Source organism: Miniopterus schreibersii (assembly GCF_964146895.1).
Source record: "Miniopterus schreibersii genome assembly, chromosome: 3".
Classification (NCBI taxonomy): domain Eukaryota; kingdom Metazoa; phylum Chordata; class Mammalia; order Chiroptera; family Miniopteridae; genus Miniopterus; species Miniopterus schreibersii.
The window spans coordinates 4,821,624-4,849,417 of record NC_138103.1 but is presented as its reverse complement, the minus strand read 5'-3'; the positions used below and the strand labels follow the sequence as shown (position 1 = coordinate 4,849,417).

General features: G+C 38.2%; 1 protein-coding gene across 1 annotated transcript in view; it reads left to right on the top strand.

Annotated features, from left to right (window-relative positions):
- The window catches only part of LOC308554460 (phospholipid-transporting ATPase ABCA3-like), a gene marked incomplete at both ends in the record, with an annotated part of 195,441 nt that overhangs the window by 31,778 nt on the left and 135,869 nt on the right, over positions 1 to 27,794 (top strand). Inside the window, 3 exons of the mRNA XM_081131700.1 lie at positions 14,820 to 15,079; positions 20,722 to 20,838; positions 21,144 to 21,261. Coding sequence (XP_080987826.1) covers positions 14,820 to 15,079; positions 20,722 to 20,838; positions 21,144 to 21,261 — 495 coding nt within the window. The remainder of the gene's footprint in view (positions 1 to 14,819; positions 15,080 to 20,721; positions 20,839 to 21,143; positions 21,262 to 27,794) is intronic.

The following is a 27,794-nucleotide window of genomic DNA, read 5'->3' as shown; positions in this document are numbered from 1 at the left end:
GAGGCTAAATAGCCTGTTATTAAACAATGAATGGGTTACCAAAGAGATCAAGGAAGAAATAAAAAACTTCTTGGAAACAAATGAAAATGAACACACAACAACCACAAATCTATGGAACACAATGAAAGCAGTCCTGAGAGGGACATTCATAGGACTACATGTGTACCTCCAAAAACAAGAAAAATTTCTAATAAACTCTCTAACCCTACAATTTAAAAAGTTATAAAGGGAACAGCAAAAACCCAGAGAAAGTAGAAGGAAGGAAATAATAATGATCAGAGCGGAAATAAATGATATAGAGACTAAAAAAAAAAAAAAAAAAAAGATCAATGAAACCAAGAGTTGGTTCTTTGAAAAGATAAACAAGATTGATGAACCTTTAGTCAGACTCAGCACGAAACAAAGAGAGAGGACCCAAATAAACAAAATCAGAAACAAAAGAGGTGAAGTAGCAACTGATCCAACAGAAACACAAAGGATTGTAAGAAAATACTATGAACAACTATGCGTCACCAAGCTGGACAACCTAGAAGAAATGGACAAATTCCCAGGAAAATACAACCTTCCAAAACTCAATCAGGAAGAGTCAGAAAACCTGAATAGGCCAGTAACAACTGATGAAACTGAAGCAGTATTCAAAAAACTCCCAGCACACAAAAGCCTTGGTATGGACAGCTTCACAGGGGTGTTTTATCAAGCATTCAAAGAAGAACTAACACCTATCCTCCTCAAACTATTCAAAAAAGTCCTAGAGGAAGGAACACTTCCAAGCTCTTTTTATGAGGCCAACATTAGCCTAATTCCAAAACCAGATAAAAACACTACAAAGAAAGAGAATTACAGACCAATATTCCTGATGAACATAGATGCTAAAATCCTCAATAAAATATTAGCCAATCAGACCAAGTAATAGATTAAAAAGATCATCCACCATGACCAAGTGGGATTTATTCCAGGGATGCAAGACTGGTACAATATTCGAAAATCAATAAATGTGATACATCACATAAACAAACCGAAAGACAAAAATCACATGATCATATCAATAGACACAGAAAAAGCATTTGACAAAATTCAGCACCCATTTTTGATAAAAACTCTCAGCAAAGTGGAAATAGAGGGATCATACCTCAACATAATAAAGCCCATATATGACAAACCTACAGCCAACATCACACTCAATGTTCAACAACTAAAACCATTTCCCCTAAGAACATGAACAAGACAGGGATTCCACTTTCACCACTCTTATTCAACATAGTACTGGAAGTCCTTGCCACAGAAATCAGACAATAAGTAACAATAAAAGGCATTTAAATTGGAAAAGAGGAAGTAAAACTGTCATTATTTGCAGATGACATGATATTGTACATAGAATATCCTAAAGACTCCACCAAAAAACCACTAGATTTAATAAATGAACTCGGCATTGTAGCAGAATACAAAATTAACACCTAGAAATCGATGGCATTTTTATACACTAGTAGTGAACTCACAACAAAAACTAAAAATCAATCCCATTTACCATTCCAACCAAAAAATTGAGATACTTAGGAATAAATTTAACCAAGGGGGTAAAAGACCTGTAATCAGAAAATTTCAGGATGTTGCAAAAAGAGTTAGAGGACGATATAAGGAAATGGAAAAATATACCATGTTCATGGATTGGAAGAATTAACATCATTAAAATGTCCATACTGCCCAAAGCAATCTATAAATTCAATGCAATCCTTTTGAAATACCAATGGTATATTTCACAGATCTAGAACAAATGTTCCATAAATTTATATGGAACTAAAAAAAAAACAACACCTAATAGCCACAGCAGTCTTGAGAAAGAAGAACAAAGTTGGAGGGATCACAATACCAGATATCAAGTTATACTACAAAGCCAGTGTAATCAAAACAGCCTGTTACTGGCACAAGAACAGGCCTATAGATCAGTGGAACAGAACAGGAAAGTCAATGTATGGGAGAACATATTTGCCAATGACACATCGGATAAAGCGTTAATATACAAAATATGTAAGGAACTCATACAGTTTAACAAAGGGAAAACAAATTATCCAATTGAAAAATGGGCAAAGGACCTAAATAGACACTTCTCCAAAGAGGACATACAGATGGCCCAGAGACAGATGAAAAAACTGCTCAAAGTCACTAATCATCAGAGAGATGCTAATTAACACCACAATAATGTATCACTTCATACCTATCAGAACGGCCACCATCAACAAATCATCCAACGACATGTGCTGGCGAGGATGTGGAGAAAAGGGAACCCTGGTACACTGCTGGTGGGAATGCAGACTGGTGCAGCCACTATGGAAAACAGTATGGAGTTTCCTCAAAAAATTAAAAATTGAACTGCCATTTTCCAGTGATCCCACTTCTGAGAATATATCCTATAAAACCCAGAACACCAGTCAGAAAGAACTTATTCACCCCCATGTTCATAGCAGCAGAATATACAATAGCTAAGGTCTGGAAACAGCGCAAATGCCCATCAGTAGATGAGTGGATAAAAAAGCTGTGGTATATTTACGCCATGGAATACTATGCAGCTGTAAAGAAAAAGGATCTCTTACCCTTTGGGACAGCATGAATGGAACTAGAGAGTGTTATGCTAAGCAAAATAAACCGGTCAGAGAAAGACAAATACCACATGATCTCACTCATATGTGGAATATAATGAACAAAATAAACTGGTGAACAAAGTAGATCCAGAGACATAGAAGCATGGAACAGACTGAGGGATCTCAGAGGGAAGGTGGTGGCAGGGGAGTGGGTGGGGAGAGATTAATCAAAGAATTTATATGCTCACATGCATAACCTAAAAAAAAGAGAAAAAAGAAAAAAGGTTGAAAATTGTTGCCCTATCTTTAGAGTAGATTTTTGTCAGAATGTATATAAAATAATTGAGTAAGCAGTCTATAGGAAACTATAAGGAAAAAGTTGAAAGCAAAAGGTTGGAAATTATATACCATTTAAACATCGGAAAACATGGATATCAATGCAGGGATAGATATCAGACAGTAACAGATGAACAATGTGTTTTATTGCGTTATATATTATTGGATATAAATAGGAAATTTAAAAATTATAAAAACTAATTGATTAAGAAGACAGGAAAATCATGTACATATATGCATGTACACCTAACAACAACTTCAAAATTTATGAAGCATTAATTACTATGAAAGACTATATACCCCCAAATTCAATTAACATAGAAGAAATGGATAAGAAATATATAACCTTTCTAAACATAATCATGAAAAATTGGAAAATCTAAACAGATGTTTCAACAGTGAGGAAATTGAAACAGTGATCAAAAACCTCCCCAAAAGTAAAAGTCCAGGACCACATGGCTTCATGAGTGAATTCTACCAAACATTCAAGGAAAGTTTGATACCTGTCCTTCTCAAACTCTTCCCAAAACATTGAAGAAAAGACAGTACTTCTTAACACATTTTATGAGGCCAACATAATCCTGACACCAAAACCTAGCAAGGACAACAGAAATAAAGAAAACTGCAGACCAATATGTCTGATGAGCACAGATGCAAACATCCTAAACAAAGGACCAGCAAATCGAATACACTAAAAAATAATACATCACGAACAAGTGGGGTTTATTCCCGGGGCACAAGGGTGGTTCAACATATGCAAATTGGTCAATGTAATACACCACATTAACAAAAAGAATAAAAATCTTGTGATCTTACCAATAGATGCAGAAAGAATATTTTTCAAAATATGGCCAGTTAGTTGATTTTTTAATGGTAACAAAATACATACCACATATAATTTATCATCTTAACTATTTTTTAATTCTCACCCAAGGATATGTTTATTGATTTTAGGGGGGAGGAGAATGGGAGGGAGGGAAAGAGAATCATCAGTTGGTTGCCTCTCTTATGTGCCCCAACTTGGGATTGAACCCACAGCGTACATACGTACCCTGGCTGGGAATTGAACCTGCAGGCTATTGGTGTATGGGATGATGCGCCAACCAACTGAGCCACCCAACCAGGGCTATCATTTTAACCATTTTTAAAAAATATATATCTTTAATGATTTCAGAGAGAGGAAATGAGAGGGAGAGAGAGAGAGAAATATCAATGATGAGTCATTGATCAGCTGTCTCCTGCACGCCCCCGACTGGGGATCGAGCCCACAACCTGGGCATGTGCCCTGACCGGAATGGAACCCCAATCGCCTGGATCCTAGGTCAACCCTCAACCGCTGAGCCATACCCAGCCAGGCCATTTTAACCATTTTTAAGTGTACAGTTCAGTAACATTACATGCAACCATTATTCATCTTCAGAACTCTTTTCATCTTGCAAATGTGAAACTCTAACCATTAAACAGTAATATGCCAATTAATTTTTTGTGGTATCTCATTGTGGTTTTAGTTCTTATTTCTTTTTTCACCATTTAAAAATCATTTTTATTTTTCAATTACAGTTGGCATACATTATTATGTTAGTTTCACGTGTACACCCCAGTGACAGGAAAAAAACCATGTGATGAGATACAACATCTATTCATGATGAAAATGCTCAATAAGGAAAATACCTCAACATAATAAAAGCCATATATGACAAACTGTCAGCTAATATCATACTCAGTGGTGAAGAACTGAAAGCTTTTCCTCTAAAATCAGGAACAAGACATGGATGCCCACTCTCACCACTCTTATTCAACATAGTACTGGAGGTCCTAGCCAGAGCAATCAGGCAAGAGAAAGAAATAATAAACATCTAAACTGGAAACGAAGAATTAAGAGTGTCACTTTTTGCAGATGACGTGATTCTGTATATAAAAAATCCTAAAGACTCCACCAAAAACTACTAGAAACAGTAAAAAAATACAGTAAAGTTGTAGGATACAAAATCCATGTACAAAAACCCTCTGCATTCCTATATACTAACAATGAAATTTCAGAAAATTTTAAAAGAATAATCCCTTTTGTAATTACAACAAAAATAATAAAATAACATAGGCATAAACTTAACAAAGGATGTGAAGGACCTATACACACTGAAAATTACTAACATTATTAAAAGAGATTGAAAAAGACACAATGAAATAGAAAGATTTTGTGTTCATGGATTGAAAGAATCAACATAGTTAAAATGTGCATATTACCCAAAGTAATATACAAATTTAATGCTCTCCCCATCAAAACTCCAATGACATTTTATAAAGAAATAGAACAAAAAATCATGAGATTTGTAAGGAACCACACAAATAAACCCAAATAGCCAAAGCAATCCTGAGAAAAAAGAATGAAGCCAGAGGTATCACACTCCCTTACTTCAGATTATACTACAATGTGACAGTAATCAAAACAGCATGATACTGACAGAAAAACAGAAGACACACAGACCAGTGGAACAGAGTTGTGAGCCCAGATATTAGCACACATGTATATGGGCAAATAATTTTCAACAAAGGATCCAAAAACATTCAATGGAGAAAAGAGAGCCACATCAATAAACAGTTCTGGGAAAATTGGAAAGCCACATGCAAAAGAATGAAACTAGTAGACTATAATTTGTCCCCATATACAAATATTAACTCAAAATGAATCAAAGAGTTCAATATAAGATCTGAAACAATAAAATAGAAGAAAACATAGGTACTAATTTTATGGGCCTTTGTCTTAGAGAAGATTTTCTGAATTTGACACCAAGGGCAAGGGAAATAAAGGCAACAAATAAATGAATGGGACTATATCAAACTAAACAGCTTCTGCACAGCACAAGAAACCACCAACAAGACAAAGAGGGAGCCAAGCAAATGGGAGAAAATATTTGCAAATAACAGCTCTGACAAGGATTTAATATTTAAAATATATAAAGAACTCATACAACTCAACACCAAACGGACCAACCATCCAATTAGAAAATGGACAGAGAACCTGGACAAACACTTCTCCGAAGGCACACAAATGGTCAACAGATATATGAAAAGATGCTTACTTTCAATAGGTATTAGGGAGATGCAAATCAAAACTACAATGAGATTCCACCTCACACCTGTTAGAATGGCTCTTAACAAGACAAGTAATAGCGAGTGTTGGACAGGCTGTGGAGAAAAATAAGCTCTCATTCACTGCTGGTGGGAATGTAGACTGATACAGCCACTATGGAAATCAGTATGGTAGTTCCTCAAAAAATTAAGAATTGAATTACTATATCACTTAGCAACCCCTCTTTTGGGTATACACCCGAAAAATTTGAAAACATTTATTTGCAGAGATATATGCACCCCTATGTTTATTGCAGCATTGTTCATGGTGGCCAAGACATCAAGACAACCAAAGTATTCTTCACTAGATGATTGGATAAAGAAGATATGATACATATATACAATGGAACACTACTCAGCCATAAGAAAAGATGAAATCTTTCCATTTGCGGCAACATGGATGGACCTCGAGAGTATCATGCTAAGAAAAATGTCAGAAAAAGTTAAGAACCATATGATTTCACTCATATTTGGGATATAAAACTGAAAGCGATAAAAGAACAGACAAGAAAAACAAGCAAAAAGTCACAGACTCAGACAACAGTGTGGTGGTTGGTTATCAGAAGGAAGGCCAGTGGGAAGGTGGGTAGTAAAGGGTGAAGGGCATCAAATATATTGTTTTGGAAGGTGATTTGACTTTGGGTGATGGGCACACAATGCACTATACAGGTGACATATCACAGAAATGTATTCTTGAAACCTATATAATCTTATTAACCAATTGCATCCCAATAAATTTAATACAAGAATTAGATGAAAAAGTAGAAAAATCCATAATAATAATTGGAGATTTGAACACCTAGTAATGAACACAGTATAAGGAAAATCAGTGGATAGGGATTTTAAAACACACTATAATTCAAATTGACCTATTGATATTGTGTAGGGCACTGATTGGGAACTGTTGTAGCTGGAGAAAGGAACTAGGGGTAAAATCTCTACACTTGGGAGGGCGGCAGAAGTATGCTCGAGGCCTACAAGTACAGCCAGAGGAGAGTTGGGGATTTGTGAGAGCTGTACTCCTGAGACCCAGCTTCATAGTTCCAAGCCCAAGACTGAGCTTAGAGAGTACATTAGAGAGTGCCTTCCTCCCCTGTCCACCAACACCACACTAACAAGTGTGAGATGAAAATTACAGCGGACTATAGCTGGGAGAACTGCAAGAGACAGGTTCTCTCTGAGGAGCAACCTGATGTGAACACCTAAAGCCAAGAAAGGCACAGAACTGGCAAACCCTCTGGCAAGTTCGCCCAAACCCTGAACACCCGCTGTCAATCACTAGAGGAATGTGAGGCCTAGTGCACTGTGAGTTACTCTGACAACAGCAAATGTCACACAGCAGCCCCACTCCAGACTAGATTAACACAAAGTCCTATACTGCAGGGCTGGCGTAAGGAAAGGCATGTTTGTGTCTAAATGTGAGAAAGGTTCATTTCCGTATCTACTGTGTTACCACATCTGACTTTCAACAAAATACATTATGGGGCATATAAAATGGCCAGGAAAAAAAATCAATCTGAAAAGATAAAGCTATCATCAGACCCAGTTCCAGATATGACAAAGAGTTTGAAACTATCAGGGAATTTAAAATAACTATGATGTATATGTTAAAATCTCTAATGGAGATTGTTAACAACGTGGAAGGTCAGATGGGCCATTTCAGCACTGATGGAAACCACAGGAATCAAAGGAAATGCTAGAACTGAATGAAAAAAAAAGCCTGGCCGGGCGTGGCTCAGCAGTTGAGCGTCGACCTAGGATCCAGGTGATCGGGGTTCAATTCCCGGTCAGGGCACATGCCCGGGCTCAATCCCCAGTCGGGGACATGCAGGAGGCAGCCGATCAATGACTCTCTCATCATTGATGTTTCTATCTCTCTCTCCCCCTCTCCCTTCCTCTCTCTGAAATCAATAAAGATATATTTTAAAAAAGAGTAATAAATGTGAACAATGTGTTTTATGGCTCATCAGGAGACAAAATGGCCAACGAACAAGTCAGTGAGCAAAATGGTCAAATGAAATAAGAATAGTAATTTTTTTTAAATGAGCATATTTAAGAGCTTTGGGGCAATATCAAGTGGTTAAAGACTTCCACTTCTGGGAAGTTGCTGTAGGCTTACTTTTCCCTGTTCCTGTCACTAAGTACGATATAAAACATTCATAGGAGACTCTAAAAGAGAGAAGAAGCCAGACCAGCTGGGATGTCTAGCCAAGGAACACTATGGTGATAAATTCCTTGGTTTCTTTTTTGTTTCATATATCCCAGACTTAAAGCCGAAGAAGCCAGCAATGTAGAAGTGTCAACAGGTTCAGACAAGAAACCCCAATAAAAGTCTACATAGGGCCAGGAAAAGGGGCAGTCAGCAAGACAAAACTTAAAACCATTCTTCTCTAAGCCAGCACTACAGGAAACACTGAGCTCATCCCCTGCTGTGGCAGCAAAAGGGAAGTGAGGGGTCTAGGCTTCTACTTTTGCGAAGCTATAATGAAGTGCCTCAACATCTCCACATCAGAAGTACTACTCAGCCATGAGAAAGGATGAAATACTGACATCTACGACAACATGGATGGACCTTGAGAATGCCATGCCAAGTGAAATAAGTCAGAAAAAGTTAAGAACCATATGATTTCATTTTATATGTGGGATATAAAACTGAAAGCAACAAATGAATAGATAAGTAAAACACTCGTAGACACAGGCAACCATATGGTGGTTACCAGAGGGAAGGGGAGTGGGGGTAGTAAAGGATAAAGGGAGTCCAATATATGGTGATGGAATAAGACTTGACTTTGGGTGGTGGGCACACTGCAATATGCAGATGATGTATCATAGAAATGTACACTTAAAACCTATATAATCTTATTAACCAATGTCACCCCAATAAATTTAATTTAAAAAAGGAAAAATGTGATGAAAAAGAAATAGAACTACAAAATACGATATCTGAAATAAAAAGCTCATTGTGTGGGCTCAAAACCAGAATGGAGTGACAGGTGAAAGAAGCACTGATTGGAAGAAAAATATGAGTTATCAGTAATCTGAACAACATAGTAAGAGTACCCTGAAAAAAAGTGGAACTGAACCTCAGGGACCTGTGGGATCTAACATTTGTGTCATCAGAGTCCAGGGACAAGTTGGATTACCCTTGAGGGCATTATGCTACGTAAACTAAGTCAGAGAAAGACAGAGATACTTCATAATACCACTTATATGTGGAACCTATAAAAGCCAAACTCAGAAACAAAGTAAAATGGTGGTTACCAAGGACTGGGTTGTGGAGGAAATGGGGAGCTATCAGTCAAAGGGTACAAGTTTCCAATATCAGAGTAATAAATTCTGGGGATCTAATATACAGTATGGTAATAATACCTAATAATACTGTATTATATACTTGAAAGATCCTAATAGAGTATATTTTAAATGTTCTCACCAGAAAAAGTAATGTTTTGACAATGTGCCATGGTAATGTCAGATGTAATATTTAGGAAGCTTGGTGCAAGGAATACAGCAATATTTCTCAATCTTTTTTTTTTTTTTAATTTGTCTTTATTGTTGAAATTATTCCACATATCCCCCCTTTTTTCTCCATTGATTCCCTCCACCCTGCATCCGCACCCCACCCCAGGCCTTCACCACACTATTGTCTGTGTCCAAGGGTTATGCATATATGTATATAAGGTCTTTGATTAATCTCTCCCCACCCAGTCCCCCACCCCTGCCTTCCCACTGAGATTTATCAGTCTGTTCAATGTTTCTGTGTCTCTCGATCTATTTTGTTCTGCAGTCTGTTTTGTTTATTAGATTCCACATATGAGTGAGATCATGTAAAAGTGAATCAGGAAGAATCAGAAAACCTGAATAGGCTAAAAACAACTGATGAAATTGAAGCAGCAATAAAAAAAAAATTCCCAGGAAACAAAAGCCCTGGTCTGGACAGCTTCACAGGATTAGATAGTTTACTAAAAATTTTTCTTGCTTTTTGAGGTAGGCCTGCAGTGCTATGAACTTCCCTCTTAGGGCTGCTTTCGCTGTTCCCCATATATTTGTATTCATTTTCATTTGTTTCTAGGAAGTTCCTGATTTCTTTCTTAATCTTATGTGTAACCCATTCATCATTTAATAACACACTATTTAGCCTCCATGTGTTTGAATGTTTTTGAGTGTTTTTACTGTAGTTGATTTCTGATTTCATGCCCTTGTGATCTGAGATGCTTGACATGATTTCAGTCTTCTTCAGCTTGTACAGACTTGTTTTGTGTCCTAAGATGTCTATCTTTGAGCATGACCATGTGCACTAGAGAGGAATGTATATTCTGCAGCTTTGGGGTGAAATGTTCTGTAAGTATCAATTAAATCTATCTGATCTAGTGTCCATTTTGTCACTGTTTCTGTGTTGACTTTTTGTCTGGAAGATCTATCCAGTGAAGTCAGTGGGGGGTTAAGGTCGACAATTATGACTGTATTGCTGTTGATCTCTCCCTTAAAGTCCTTAAGGTTATTATCGATAGATCCTTATTTATTGCTATTTTAATTCTTTATGCCTATATTTGTCTATTTCTTCTTATTACAGCAGTCCCTTTAACATTTCCTACAATGCTGGTTTGGTGGTGATAAGCTCCTTTAGCCTTTTTGTGTGTGTGGGACGCTCTTAATTTCACCACTTATTTTGAATGATAGCTTCACTGGATAGAGTAGTCTTGGTTTCAGATCCTTGTTTTGCATTACCGTGAATACTTCATGCCATTCCCTTCTGGCCTGTAGAGTTTCTGATGAGAAGTCAGCTGACAGCCTTATGGGAGCTCCTTTGTAGGTAACAGATTGTTTTTCTCTTGCTGCCTTTAAGATTCTCTCTCTCTTTTTTTTTTTTTTTTTGAATTTTTGGCATTTTAATTATGATGTGTCTAGGCATGGGCCTCTTTGGATTCTACTTGCTTGGGACTCTCTGTGCCTCCTCAACTTGTGTGATTTTTCCTTCACCAGGTTAGGGAAGTTTTCTGCCATTATTTCTTCAAACAGGTTCTCTAACCCTGGCTCACTTTCTACATCTTCTGGGAGTCCTGTGATGTGAATATTTTTATGTTTCATGTTGTCCCACAGCTCCCTTAGACTGTCCTTCTGTTTTTTAATTGTTTTCCTTTTTGGATCTCTGAGTGATTTTTTTCTACCCTGTCTTCTAATTCACTAATCCAATCCTCAGCTTCCTCTAATCTGCTCTTTATTCCTTCCAATGTATTCTTTGTGTCTGCTATGTCACTCTTAATTTTCTTCATAGTTTTCATATCTTTTTTCATGCTGTTGAGCATCCTTACAATCAGTATTCTGAACTCTATATCTGATAGATTGTTTAATCCCATTTCATTTAGCTATTTTTCTGGAGACTTCTCTTGTTCTTTCATTTGGGCTTGTCTTTTTGTCTCCCTATTTTGGCCACCTATTTGGGTTTGTTTCTATGAATTAGGTAGGCCTACTAGGACTCTCAATCTTTTTGGATGGTCTGTGGTGAGGACCAATGTCAGATGCTGTTTGTGACTGGCCTTGAGTAACCTGTTTGGAGCTATCAACAGCCCAAATCTTGAGGTCCCCTCTGTTGGGGCTGAGTGTGTTTGGACAGAAACAAGATGCACACCAAAGTCTGCTTTTAAAGCCCAGGTCCAGAAGCAGATCAGGCAAAGAATCAAAGCACTCTGAAGTCTGCGTTTGCCTGGAGGCTGTTTAATCTGATTCTCTTAATGGGCCTCAGGATGTAGAAACTCCACAGGGTAGGGGGAGAGGTTTTCCAGCAGGGTGGGGCAATTGCTTCCCCCTCAGGCAAAAACTGCTTAGAAGGTAAATGTCTGCATCTGCAGTATGAGGGAATGACCTGGCACAGGAATCCAGAGGGGTGCCCTCTGAGCTCTATCTCCAGAGCCCACAACCCTAGATTATCCTCTCATAGCTCCAGTCAGTTATCCCCTCCCTTTGCTGGATCCCAAGGTGCGTGGCTGCACAGGAAACTTTGTGCTTTGGCTCTTTAAGAGGGTGCCTGCATTTCCAGTGTTCTCTCTGTGGCAGACAGAAACCCAGCTGCTTTTCACAGCCAGAGGTTATGTGGGCAATTTTTTCAGTCCTGGTACTCTTGGCTGGGAAGCCCAGCCTGAGGTTTAGGCCTCACTGGGAACCCCCCAGAGCTGAAGTATCCTTCTGGACCTTTATCTGCTGCCTGTGGGAGCCCAGCCAGCTCTCTCACACCTCCGCACTTCCTACCAGTCTCTGTGCGGTTTCCTCTTTTTGTTCCTTGGTTATGAGCGCCCTCTCCAGCTCCTCTTCAGTTGCAGTTGATTATTCAGGATGATTTTTCTATATTTTAGTTGTAATTCCAGTTTGGTCCCAGGAAAGTGTCAGTGTAGCTTCCACTCAGTCTGCCACCATCTTTAATCTCCCTCAATCTTGTTTTCATTGTTGCTTCTCTCTCTCTCTCTCTCTCTTTTTCTCTCCCCCTTCCACTCTCTCTGAAAAGCTGGAAAGCAATGGGAAAAATATCCTCAAGTGAAGATTAAAAAAAAAAGAATGTATGGTGGAGCCATGGCCTATGTGGTTCTGTGGTTAGAGTGTTGGCCTGTACGCTGAAGCATCTTCGATTGGATTTCTTGTCAAGGGCATGAACCTGTGTTAGAACTACCATGTTTGGGAGGCAGCCAATCAGTACGTCTCTCTTGCATCGCTTTCCTCTCTCTCTCTTTCTCCCTCCCTCCCTCCACTCCCTTCCACTCTCTCTAAAAAAAAAAAAAAAAAAAAAAATTAGTGGAAAACATGTGAGAATTAACCAAAAAAAAAAAAGATTGCGTGGTGCATATAACTTTCCCTACTACCTTTGCAGCTTTTCTGTAAGACTATTTTCCCCCCAAAGTAAAAAGTATATTTAAAAAACCCCACAAACCAAAGTAACAATAAAAGTGAATTTTCTCAATCTGGTAAACACATATGAGACATTTGTAGCTTATTGGTAAAATACTTAACTTTTCCCCCCTAATGTCAAGATTAAAGCACAGATATTTGCTCTCATAAATTCTATTCAGCGTATTATAAAAAACCCTAACCTGTACCAGGAAACAAAAAAGCATATATTTTGGGAAACAAAAGAATGAAACTGTTTTTCTTTGCAGTTGATAGAATCACATGGTTTCTAAAGAAATCCACAAAAATGTACTACAAATAATGGGTTAATTTAGTAAAATCCCAAGATACAAAGACAGCATACAAAAATAAGTTATGAATCTACATCAAAAGCAACAAAACATTTCTGAGAGAAAATTTTAAAACACCTAAACAAAAGATGAGACATCTTAACCTCTTTGATTCAGAGACTCAAAAAATGTTAGCATAAAAATTCTTCCTAAATTGACCTATAGAGTTAGTACATTGACAGTCAAAAATCCCGGAAGGAATTTTTGAAGAAATCAGCAAGCTTATTCTAAAATTTGTATGGAAATTCAAAGGATCTGGGTGAGTTATATGATATTGAAAAGGAATTAACTGTGTTAGAGAACATTCAAGACTTAACTATAACAACAACAAGAACAACCAAGGATGAACAAATAGATCAATTTGTTAATCATAAGGATGAATAAATAGATCAATAGAAGGAGAGAGGTGTTTGGAAATAGACTAATGTACAGTCATTTGATTTTCCATAAAGGCGCCAATGTAATTCACTGGGGGAAGGAAACCTTATGAACAACCAGTGATGGAATAATTTGATATCCCTTTGGAAAGAATAAACCTTGATTACTAACTTATACCTACACAAAATTAATTAATTCAAGATGATTGTAAATGTAAATGTAAAAGCTAAAATCAAAGCTTCTACAACAAAATTTATGAGAATGTTTTCATAACTTTGGGGGTAGGCCGTGATTTATTAGGCAGTGGTTTATTTACTACAAAAGAAAAAATGATACATTGAACTTTATTAAAATTAAATACTTATGTTCTTATGAAGGACTACTTAAAATTAAAAAGCAAGATTCAGAGGAGAGAAAAGATTACTCATGATTCACATTCAAAATCTATAAAGGGCTTAATATCGATTAATAGAAAGACCAGTTTTTAGATGTCATGGCAATGCCAAATTTCTATAAAAGTTTTTCAGTGTTTGCTCTTAATTTCTGTAGTAAACTCATCTTCCAGTAAGAGAGTGTTTGCATTCTGTGACAGATCCAAGGCGCACTGAGTAGCATTGCCTTAGTGGACATCACTTGGCATAACTCGCTCAGCTTGAGTTTCATTTACTTTTTCAAATGCCAAGGGTACAGAATCAGGGTCTTCACCTATCCAATAATTAATCCAGTTCTCATTCAGTTGATTGAAGTTGCAGAAAGCAGCTCTATAATTACAATATTTTACTTCTAGGAAGCTGGGAATTAGGATCTTCTATTTAAAAAGTATTTATTATGTATTTGTGTGGGGGAACCATGATAGCTTCTCTGTGAAATTTTTTTAAAACCTTTTTTTATTGTGGTAACGTGTACATAATAAAATTGACCATTTTAACCACCTTTAGTATACAGATCTGTGGCATTATGTACATTGACATTGTTGTACATACATCTCCAGAACCTTTTTCATCTTTCCAAACTGAAACTTTGTACTGAATAGGGCTCTGTGAAATTTCAACAGCAAGGGCCTCATTATAACATTAACTTTGTTGTTTGTCTTTGACACACTTTTATTGCCTTGTTTTGGTTCAGCTCAGCTGTTTATTGTTCCGTTGTACTTAGCAATCCTTCTTTTCTTATTTAGGGTACATCACTGAAGGGTTCCTGCTTATGCAACATACCTTGGATAAGGCCATCATGGAATATCATAACCCCGTCGCTGCAAGAGTCCTGTTCAGTAATGTTCAAGTATTTGTTCAGAGGTTTCCATACCCGATATATTATCATGACTACTTCTATAACTTCTTTGGTATTTTCCTGCCTTTAGTAATCTTATTTATCTTCATTGTGAATCATCTGACCCTCATTCAATCTATTGTGTGGGAAAAGGAAAATCAATTGAAGGTAACTCCACTTTTCTTGTGGTACATAGAGCTCTTAGGTGTTTTGAGAAATTAAAAAAAATTATTGAATTTATTGGGGTGGCATTGGTTAATAAAATTATTTAGATTTGAGGTATACAGTTCTGTAACACATCATATATTGTATTGTGTGTTTATCACCCCAAGTAAAATCTCCTTTCATCACCATTTAGCCCCACTTTACCCTCTCCTAATTCCACCACCCCCTCTCCCTCTGGTAATCACCATGCTGTTCGTGTCTGTGAGGGGTTTTTTCCTCAATCCCTTCAGTCCCCCAACTCCCCTCCCCTCTGACAGCTGTTAGTCTGTTCTCTGTATCTATGAGTCTGTTTCTATTTTGTTTGTTAAGCTAAGTGAAATAAGACAGTCAGAGAAAGTCAAATTTTTGTGGAAGGTTGGATTATTTCTACCCATGTAGCATTGGTGGATGGTTATGATTCAGTAGCAGACAAGAAGTGAGCACTTATATCTCCAGGCAGTTTTTTAAAACTTTGCCTTTATTGGAGTTCTTGGTTTGGTTTTTAGTTTTATTTCTAGAAGACAACTTCACAAGAATATTGCAAATAGAATTTAAATGCCAAATGCCCTAAAATCTCTCTGGAATAAGGTGAAATACAAAGAAATAACTAATTGGGCCTGTGGAATTGTGTCTAGATGAATTTAGATAAAATTCAATTTCAAGATGCTTTGACTGTTTTACCAATTTCTGATCTCTGAATTTTTTTATATCTCTGCATAATTATCAATGATAAATTAACACTTTTCCTTTGGGTCCCCAGAACATGATACACAAGCATCAACCATAGGGCTTAGAATATTCATTTTTTATTTTTCATTTAAAAATTTTTCATTAAAGTATAACATACTTAATTTTTCATTGACATATAATCCAGAAAAGTGTCTAAATCACAAGTGTACATGTCAATCTATTCAGGCTGCTGTAACGAAAATACCACAATCTAGGTAGCTTATTTATGTTTTTAAAACATAAATATATTTCTCACAGTTCTGAAGTCTGAGAAATCCAAGGTCAAGATGCCAACACATTGGTGTCTGGTGAGAACCCACTTTGTGGTTCATAGTTGACACCTTCTCATTGTGTCCCCAGAAGGTGGAAGAAGTAAGAGCATCTCTTGGGCTCTTTCATAAAGGCACTAATCCCCCTGTCGTCTCTCAGAGGCCCCATCACAGTGCTATCACATTGGAGATTAGGTTTTCAACATATGAATTTTGAGGGAACACAAACATTCAAACTATAGTAATATAGTTGAATGGATTTATCATAAAGAAACTATGTCCACTTTATGATGACCCTGCCAACAATAGAAGGCTGCTTGTGTACCCTTGAAACATTTATTATGAGTTAATTGTATCTGTCCTTGAGCTTGATCTAAATGTAGTCATGCACTGTGTTGTGTCTCTGTGATTCATTCTGCTAAATATGTAGCTGTAGTTCATTTATATTCGTTGAGTTCTATGACTTTTTTTAATATTCCATAGTATGACTAATGTTTGGAATTTGGATATTATTAGTGATGCTTCTATGAACATTTTATGCATGTATTTTTTGCTGACTGTTAGGTTATGCATATTTAGCTTTAGTAGATAATGCTAAAGTTTGCCAATAGAATTCTACCAATTTACACTTGCATCAGCAACGTTTAAAATTCTGTTTGTTCTATATCTTCACCAACATTTGGTATTCTCATCTTTTCTAATTTTCAAAAGTATGGTGAGTGTGTTGGCCTGAAAAATGGGCAGATCTTTCACTTTTCATTATTTTTATTGTACAAGTCTTTCACCTTACTGGTTAATTCCTAGGTATTTTATTACTTTTGATGCTATTGCAGATGAAATTGTTTTCCTAACTTCCATTTCAGATTACTCATTGGTAGTGTACAGGGTTCAGCTGATATTTGCATGTTGACTTTATATCCTCAGTGATGAATCATGTATTAATTCTAACTTTTTTGTGTGTGGAATCTTTACGGTTTGCTACATATAAGATTGTACCATCTACCAACAGATACTCTTACTGATTCCTTTCTAATTTGGATACCTTTTCTTTCCTAATTGCTCTGACTAGAACTTCCATTGCTACGTTGAATAGAAACATTGAAAGCTGGCATCCTTGCCTTTTTCCTGGTCTTAGGTGAAAGAGCATAATGTTAGCTATAGTTTTTATATGTGGCCCTTATTATATTGAGGAGGTTTCCATCCATTCCTAGTTTGTTGAGTGTTTTACCCGTTTTTCAATGTCTGCATCAATTGAGATGATAATGTGCTTTTCCCCTCATTTTCTGAATGTGGTGCATTACATTGATTAATATTGTATCTCGAACCCTCTTTCCATTCCATGAATAAATTCTACTTGGTCATGGTTTATAATCCTTTTTAATATGCGGCCAAATTTGGCTTGCTATTATTTCGTTGAGGGATTTTGCATCAATATTCATAAGAGACGCTGGTCTGCAGTTTCTTTCTCTGGGTATCTGTCTGCCTTTGGTATCACAGTAATCCTGGCCCTGGCCTCATGGAATGATGTAGGATGTGTTCCCTCTTCCTCAGTGTTTTGGAAGAGTTTCAGAAGAACCGTTGTTTATTCTTCTTGAGATATTGGATAGCGTTCACCAGTCAGGCCTTCTGGCCTAAGGACATTCTTTGTTGGGAGGTTTTGATTAGTGATTTGATTTCCTTACTGATTCCTAATCTGTTCAGATTTTCTATTTCTTCATAATTCAGTCTAGGTAGGTTGTGTGTTTCTAGGAATTTATCCATTTCATATAGGTTATCCAGTTATTTGGCATACAGTTGTTCATAGTGTACTCTAATGATCCTTTATTATTATTATTATTATTATTATTATTATTATTATTATTATTTCTAAATAGTTTTTTATTGATTTCAGAGAGAGAAAGGGAGAGGGAGAGAGAGAGAGAAACATCAATGATAAAAGAGTCATTGATCAGCTGCCTCCTGCCTGCCCCCTGCTGGGGATGGAGCCCACCACTCGGGCATGTGTCCTGAATGGGAATCGAATCAGGACTTCCTGGATTATAGATTGGTGCTTAACGACTGAGCCACACTGGACAGGCAATCCTTTTTATTTTTGTAAAGTTCGAAGTAATGTCCCGAATTTCATTTTTAATTTTAGTAATTTGAGTCTTTTTTCTTTTCTTTTTTTTTTTTAGCCATTTGGCTAAAATTTTGTCAATTTTGTTGGTATTTTCAAAGAACTAAATTTGTGTTCACTGATTTTTACCTATTGTTTAGTATCCATTTTACTTCTCTACCTTGGTCTTTCTTATTTTCTCCCTTCTTCCAGCTCTGACCTTAGTTTTATTTTTTGGTGTCTAAGGCGTGAGCTTAGGTTGCGGGTTTGAGACCTTACTTCTTTGTTAGCGTAGCATTTCTGCCTCTAAATTTCCCTCTGGGCACTGCTTTCACTGCTTCCTGTGAGTTTTTTGTGTGTTGTGTTTTTGTTCTCATTTGTCTTAAGGTATTTTCTACTTTCCATTCTGGCCTTCTTTTTGACCCTCTGGTTGTTCAAGATAGTGTTGTTTCCAAATATTTTTAATTTTTCAGTTTTCCTTTTGTTACTGGTTTCTAGTTTTATTACATTGTCATTAGAAAAGTTACTGTTTATTATTTCAGCCTTCTTAAATGTAGTAAAACTTATTTTGTGGTCTAAGATGTTGTCTACCCTGGAGAAGTTCCATGCACACTTGGGAAAAATGTGTATTCGGCTGTTGCTGGATGGCATGTTCTGTGTACGGCAGTGGGCTCAACTGACTTATAATGTTGTTCAAGTCTTCTGTTTTTTCATTGATCTTCTGTCTGGTTGTTGTGTCCATTATTGACAGTGGTGTATTGAAGTCTCCAGCTATTACTGGAGAGCTATTTTTCCCTTCAATTCTGTAATTTTTGATTCTTGTACTTTGGAGCCATGATGTTGATGCACACGTGTTGTAATTATTACACCTTCGTGGTAAACTGACCCTCTTTTCAACACGCAATGTTTTTCTTTGTGTCCTGTAACAGTTTTGATTTAAGTCTGTTTTGTCTGCTGTTAGTAGAGCTACCCTAGCTCTCTGTTGGTTACCACTTGCATGGGACATCTTTTTCTATCTTTTCAGTTCAACCTGTTTGTGTTTGGGGATCTAAAGTGAGTCTCAACCACACTCTCAACTACCTTAACCTAAGTAATATTTGTAAAACACTGTGCTTGATAATGATACAGTACACATTCTTTTCAAGTGTACTGATAGACCAGATACTTGAAGTTATAGAGAGTATTCTCTTATCAAAATGGAATTAAATTATAGATTCAATATGTGTAATACATCTAGGAGAAAGCAAATATTTGGAAGTAGACCATATGCTGTCATAAAACAAGTCTCAAACTTAAAAACATTGAAATAGTACAAGTACATTTTAAAAATAATAATAGATGGAAAATTAAGACTCAGGAACAGTATGATATCTAGGAAAACTCCAGTATTTTTGTAATTAAACAAGAAACTTATAGACAATCAATAGGTCAAAGAATAAGTTACAAAGGAATTGGAAAATATTTCAACCTGAATAATAGTGAAAATACAACTCCTCAAAATTGCTGATGTACAACTAAATCTGAGCTTTAAGGGAAGTTTATAGCTTTCAATGACTATTATTAAAAACAAAGACAGGTGATCTAAGCATCTTTTTTAAGAAGCTATAGAAAGAGCAATTGAAAAGAAAAGAAAAGAAACAGACTGAAAGGGAGAGAAAAAGAAATAAAGTTTATTTATATTGAGGTATAATTGACATATGACATTCTGTTACTTTCAGGAGTAGAAAAACGATTCAATATTGTATACATTGTGAAATGATCACTACCATAAGTCTAGTTAACACTCATCACCAGATATAGTTACAAAAAATTCTTTTTCATGTCATAAGGACTTTTAGGATCCACTCTGCAGCAACTCCTGCTTTTGGCAACCACCAGTATGTTCTATATCTATGAGCTTGTTTTTATTGTTTCCCTCTCTCTCTCTCCCTCTCTCTCTCTCTCCTCTCTCTCTCTCTTTTTAAAAATTCCACATGTGAGATTATATGGCATTTATCTTTCCTTGTCTGACTTATTTCACTTAGCACAATACCCTCAATATCCATCAAAATTGAGAGGAAGTCTTACAGATTTCCCACACAGCCCCTGCACGTGCATAGATTCCCATATTATCAACATCCCCCACCAGAGTAGCATATTTGTTAGTTGACGAACCTGCCTTGACACATCACAGTCATGTATAGTCTGAGTTTAAATTCGGGTTCACTCTTGGTGGTGTACATTCCTTTAACATAATAAATAGGAAGGAGAAATTAATCTGTGGTTTATAGTTTTACTTAAGATTCTGGGGAAATCATATCAAGACTTAGAAGCATCACAGCATTGCCACTCACCAGCGGAAGCATCATAATCGAGTCACGTGACATTCTGAGCTTTGACTTCCCCCGCCATACGCTGGGCATGCTGTTACATAACCTGTTGTGGCTGTAGTGGGAATTAAATTAGATAATGTGGTGAATGCTTTTTGTATATTACAAGCTTTATATGTTTGGTTTGTGTTGATGCTTCCACAGGAGTACCAGCTCATGATAGGACTCAGTACCTGGATGCTCTGGGCTGCCTATTTCCTCACGTTCCTCACTCTGTATTTGATCACCATCTTTTTTATGTGCCTAATTTTCTTTGCCAAGGCAAGTGTCTTGTTTGCTGGAGCTAAACTTTAAGAGGGAAAACAGGGACCTGGTGTGGGCCTCTTGCCCTCAGGTTGCCAGGGAACGAACATGTGCCTGCTTAGTACCTGACAAAGTAACCTTTAAACCTACGTGTGGGGAGCTTCTGGAGGCAGTGAATTGTTTACTCTGCATCCCCCTGAGCATTGCCATTCATTTCACCGGGACTATTAAAATATTTAAAGATGCTTCATTTCTCCGTTTTCTGTTTGGCTGTGACACCACCAGGGGTATTACTAAATTGGCTTCCTGACTTCTTTTGCTAGATGGAACCTGTGCCGATCATCCAGTACAGTGACCCATCTGTCATTTTTGTCTTTTTGCTGTGTTTTGCTATCGCCACGATATTCTTCACCTTTATGGTCAGCACATTGTTCAATAAAGGTGAGTCTGAAGCTCCTCCTGGGAAATTTCTCAGTGATGAAATGAGGATCGTATTGGGAGGCTCCTCTATGAACTTAAAGCACACATGAGCTTTAGTTGCAACCTCATCTACAGCCTCTGTTTGCTGAAAAAACATGTGAACTTGGAATGATTTGAAAGGGAGTGAAGAGGGCATTCAGGTTAACATGGCATGGTATACATGTGAACGAAGGATAAACATCAAAGTAAGATCATATTTGTGTGTTCTTTCCAGCCTTTAGCTGCTAACTCATGTTGGTATCTGTTTAACCGTCTGCCAGGAAGGGTTGAGATTGAGGTGGCTTCTGTATATTCTGTCAGAGGGACTGAAGTCTGCCAGTTTCTGGCGGTGATACTGTCATATGTGAAGAAGAGGAAAACAGCAGAATTGCTCCACTGAAAGGAAGCATCCTTGCACTTAGTAATAGATTCTTACCGTGGGCCTGCTGTGTATTTGAAATGTAGTGCCTGCCTCATGGATCTGACACTGAGTGTCACTCAAAAATGATTTCACAGAACATGCAGGGAGCAATGAAAATAAGTGTAGCATAATGTGCACATGAAAAAAGCACTAAAGCCTGGCCGGGCGTAGCTCAGCAGTTGAGCGTCAACCTAGGATCCAGGCAATCGGGGTTCAATTCCCGGTCAGGGCACATGCCCGGGTTGTGGGCTCGATCAATGACTCTCTCATCATTGATGTTTCTCTCTCTCTCTCCCTCTCCTGTCCTCTCTCTGAAATCAATAAAGATATATTTAAAAAAAAAAGAAAAAGAAAAAAAGAAAAGAGCACTAAAATATTCCACCTTCTGACTGAAGGTGAGATAAATTTAAGAGTGCTTGCCGTAGAGGCTGTTTCTAAGCATTACTGAAGGATTGGGAGACTGGAATGGAAGCCAAGTCAAACGAGCAAGTGTCCTCTCCTGCACAAATCCATTCCTTCTTCAGATATTCGTGTTGACACGGCATTTAATACACAAGGCACAGAAACATTGTTTCCTTGCCCTTCTGAGGGCTCACATGCCAATAGACGTGACCAAATAGCTCTATTTCATTTTAATTTTTATGTTTCTCAGTATATTATCATGAGCATTATTAATTGGTTGGTCCTCACAAGGCAAAGGACTATACATATAACCTACAAGGAGTTCCCCCACCAAAAATAAAACAACACCCAACCCAGGTGGTAAAGATAAGTGGTATGTCAATGTGAGGCAGGATGTTTTATGCCAAAGAGCGAAATAAGTAGAAAACAAATACCAGTGTTTTCCATTTTGGGCATTACGGCAACCTAGATATTCTGAACATTTTGTGTGTGTCTGCTGGCACATATGCCTAAGACTTTCATTATGGTACTTACTTAAGAACGGAGTTGCTGGGCCATAGTATTTGTGAATGTCCAAACTGACACTTAGGAAGTGGTGCCTTGCATTTGCAGTCCCACTGGAAAAAGATGAACATTCCTATTCCTCCATATACTTGCCAAAATTTACTGTTGTCAAACTTTCATTTGTGCCACACTGGAGATACAAATGTTATCTCACAGCAATTTTTAAATTTATTTTTTAAATTTTATTTTATTTTTTAAGTTTTATATGCATTTTATTTTTTTAATTTATCTTTATAGTTGACAGTATTACAGGTGTCCCATTTCCCCCACCCTCAATTGACCCCCTCCACTTCGCTCCCACTCCCTCCCCAGGCCTTCACCCCGTTATTGTCTGTGTCCATGGGTTATGCATATATGCATATAACTTCTTTGGTTATAACTCCACCCCCCTTCCCTCTTCCCTCTGAAATAAGATTGTCTGTTGCATGCGTCAGTGTCTCTGGCTTTATTTAGTTCGTCAGATTCTTTTGTTCATTAGCTTTTTCTTAAAGAAGACCCTTCAACTTTTCCTGTAGTGCTGGTCTGGTGGTGATCAACTCCTTTAGCTTTTTCTTATCTGTGAAGTTCGTTATCTGACTTTCAATTCTAAATGATAGTTTTCCTGGGTAGAGCAATCTTGATTGTAGTTCCATGTTTTTCATCACTTTGAATATTTCTTGCCACTCCCTTCTGGCCTGCAAAGTTTCTGTTGAGAAATCAGCTGACAGTCGTATGGGTGCTCTCTTGTAGGTAACCAACTGCTTTTCTCTTGCTTCTTTTAAGATTCTCTCTTTGTCTTTAACCTTTGGCATTTTAATGATGATGTGTCTTGCTGTGGGCCTCTTTATATTCCTCTTGTTTGAGACCCTCTGTGCTTCCTGGACTTGTAAGTCTATTTCTTTTCCCAGGTAGAGGAAGTTTTCTGTAATTATTTTTTCAAATAGGTTTTCAACTTATTGCTCTCTTTCTTCCCCTTCTGGCACCCCAATAATAGGAATGTTGGGCCTCTTGAATTTGTCCCAGAGGCTCCTTACACTATCTTCATATTTCTGGATTCTTTTTTCTTTTTGCTCTTCTGGTTGGGTGGTTTTTTGTTTCCTCATGTTCCAAATTGCTGATTTGATTCTCAGCGTCCTCTACTCTACTTTTGATGCCTGTAAATTATTCTTCATTTCAGTTCCTGTAGCCTCCATTTCAAATTGGTACTTTATTATGTCATCGATTTTCTCAGTTGTTTTTGTAATTAATATCCTTGAGCATCCTTATGACCATTATTCCAAACTCTCTATCTGTTAGCTCACTTGGATCTATTTCATTTAGTTCCTCTTCTAGAGATTTCTTCTGTTCTTTCCTTTCTGACATGTTTCTTTGCCTCCGCATTTTGGCTGCTTCCTGGTGTTTGTTTCTATGTATTAGATAGAGCTGCTGTGTCTCCTGGAATTGGTAGAGTGGCTTTGTGTAGTAGGTGGCCTGTAGGGTCCAGTGGCTCAGCCTCCCAGTCACCTGAGCTGGGCCTTCTAGGTGCTCCCCTGTGTGGGCTGTGTGCACTGTCCTGCTGTAGTTGAGCCTTGGTTGCTGTTGGCGTCACTGGGAGGAATTGACCCTCAGGCCAGTCAACTGTGAGGACCAGCTGCAAGTACAGCCAAAGGGCTGCTGTGCTGGAGACACCCCTATGGAGCAGGATTTACTTCAGTGGAGCTTTGGTGTTCACCAAGTGTGCCCCTTGAGTGTTCCTCATGGATGTGGTAGGGTTGTAATCCAGCATGGTTGAGTCTGACCACCAGGTGCACTGTCTGTGGGGCCTCCCAGGAGGTGCAAAGTCAGCCTCTGCCAGTGCCTTGCCCAGGGCAACCCAGGATGAGCTACTCAGCAAACCGTAATTGGCTGCTACTTGTGCTGGGCTTGGCGGTGCCCAGGAGAGGCCAAGCTGTGAGCCAATGCTGCTGCCGCTAGTGCCAGGCCTGGGGCCACTTATCAAGCTGTATGGGGCCCGCTGCTGCTTGTTTGAGAGATTTTAGGAAAGTCCTAAGCATGAAGCTTGAGAGGCCACTTGGACAGAAAAGCCCCTGGAAATGGCCTGGATGAGCTGCAGGTGGGGAGGGGCGGGGCCTCCGGGAATCAGGGGGCGGGGCCAAAGGTGAGAGTCAGGTGCTGGGGATTCAAATATGGCACCTGCCTGCAGGCCGTGTGTGGGGAGGACTCGCCACAGGAGCCACGGCCTCCGCCAGCCCTTCTGCCTGGGAGGAAGCCGCCCTCCACCTCTCGCCCTGACTTCAGGCAGGTTAGTTCCCCCCCGAGTGTCCCAGGTCCTTTCAGGCTGCTGCCCGGTGCTGGGCTGAGGGATTGTCCGAGTGAGTCGGTGCCGGGCCCTTTAGAGGAGCTGCTGGGGCTCCCGCGGCTTCCGCGACCCTCAGCCACAGTCCCCCTGGTTTCACAGCCCGGAGTTGTGGGGACGTCTCTTCCCGGCCTGGAGCCCTGGGCTGGGGCCTGCTGTGGGGCTGGGACCCCTCACTCCTCTGGGAAACCTCTGCCATGGAGATTCCCTCCCGGGTTTACTCCGCGGCACCGGGTGTGGGCCCGTGGCCGCGTCTCCAGGATTCCACCCCGATCCCCCTGAGTCTGCGTCCCTCCTCCCGATCTCGGTGCTGCTTCATTCAATTCCCTGGTTGTGGGGCTTCTGTTCAGTGAGATTTCAGGAGGCTCTGATGATGGTGGTTCTGTGTTTTGGTTGTGATTTTGATGTGGTCCTGGGAGGCGGCTGTCTTGGTTCCTCTCCTCTGTGTTGTCCTTTTTAAAAGCAAATGAGATGGTCACTACCCATTTGAACTCACATAAAGAACATGCTTGAGTGTCTTATTTTCTTATTTCAATGTGTCTTCACTGGCACAAATTTTTGAGTTATAGGAAAACCTGCCCTGCCTAAATCCCCTTTCCCCCAGGCCCCTGAGCTCCAGTTCTCATTGTGGTTTTAATTTGCATCTCTGATAATTAGAGACATTGAGCATCTTATCATATGTCTATTGGCCATTTGAGTGTCCTCTTTGGAGAAGTTTCGGTTCAGCTCCTTTGCCTGTTTTTTAATTGGATTGTTTGTTTTCTTGGTGTTGAGCTGTATGAGTTCTTTATAAATTTTGGATATTAACTCCTTATTGGATGTGTCATTAGTGAATATGTCCTCCTATTCAGTACATTGTCTTTTCATTTTGTTGATTATTTCCTTCGCTGTGCAGAAGCTTTATTTTATTATTTTTTCAATCACCATTTATCCTCTCTATGACCTCTTCTACCTTCCCCCTACCCCCACAATCTCACTGTTGTCCATGTTCCCAAGTTCTCTTTTTTTTTTCTTTTTTGCTCAACCCCCCTCCCCCCATAGCCCTGCCGTCCTCTAGAGCTGTCTACCTGCTCTCTGAGTCTGTCTCTAAGTTTGCTTGGTAGTTCAGTTTGTTCATTAAATATTAGTAAAATCTTATGATACTTGTCTTTCTCTGACTGGCTTATTCACTTAGCATAATGTTCTCCAGGTCACCGAAGCATCAGTCCTTACACCAAAAACAACAACAACAAAGAAACAGTTTTTAGTTTGATGTGCTCCCCATTTGTTTATTTTTCTTTTGTTTCCATTGCCCAAGGCGATATTTGAGAAAAAATATCGCTACAAGAAATGTCTAAGATGTTATTGTTTATGTTTTCTTCTAAGATTTTTATGGTTTTAAGTCTTACATTTAAGTCTTTAATCCATTTTGAGTTTATTCTTGTGTATAGTCTAAGAAGGTAGTCTAATATCTCATATATATATATATATATATATATATATATAGGCAATCATCTGTCCAATTTTCCCAGCACCATTTATTGAATAGATTGTGTTTACTCCATTGTATATTCTTGCCTCCTTTGTCAAATATTAATTGACCATAAAGGCTTGGATTTATTTCTGGGCTCTCTAGTCTGTTCCATTGATCTATAATGTCTATTTTTATGCCAGAACCATGCTGTTTTGATTATGATATCGTTGTAGTATAGTTTGATATCAGATAGCATGATCCCTCCAACTTTGTTCTTCTTTCTCAAGATTGCTGTGGCTATTCAGGGTCTTCAGCAGTTCCATGTAAATTTTTGAAATATTTTTTCTAGTTCTGTGAAATATATCATTAGTATTTTGATAGGAATTGTGTTGAATCTATAGATTGTTTTGGGTAGTGTGGACATTAAATCATGTTAATATTTCCTGTACATAAGCATGGTATATGGCTCCTTTTTTTTTTTTTTTTGTATCTTCTTCAATTTCTTTTTTCAGTGTTTTATAATTTTCTGAGTATAGAATTTTTACCTTCTTGATTAGACTTATTCCTAGGTATTTTATCTTTCTGATGCAATTGTAAATGGGATTTTTTATTCTTAGATTCTCTTTCTGGTAGTTCAGTATTGGTGTATAAAAATACAACCAACCCTGGGCCAGTGTAGCTCAGTGGATAGAGCATGGCCTGTGCACCAAAGGGTTGTGGGTTCAATTCCTGGTCAAGAGCACATACCTGAGTTGCAGGTTCAATCTCCGGCCCTGGTTGGGGCTTGTGTGTGAGATAACCAATCAATTTATCTCTCTCACACTGATGTCTCTCTCTCTCTCTCCTTCCCTCCCTAACTTCCACTCTCTCTAATAATCAATGGAAAAAATATCTTCAGGTGAGAATTAACAAACAACAACAAAAATGCAATCAATTTCTGAATATTTATTTTGTAATCTGCTACTTTACTGAATTCATTTATCCATTATAGTAGGGGGTTTTTTTGGTGGAATTCTTAGGGTTCTGTATATATAGTAACGTGTCTTCTGCAAATAATGACAATTTTACTTCTTCTTTTCCTATATGGATGCCTTTTATTTCCTGTCTGATTGCTGTGGGTAATACTTCCAGTACTATGTTGAATGAGAGTGCTGAAAGCAGACATCCCTGTCTTATTTCTGATCTTAAGGGAAACATTTAGTATTATGTAGAATTGTTTAGTATGATATTAGCTGTGGTTTTGTCAACAATAGCTTTTATTATGTTAAGATATGTTCTTTCTCTTCCCGCTTTGTTGGGAATTGTTATCATAAACAGGTGCTGGATTTTGTCAAATTTCTTTTCTGCATCTACTGATATGA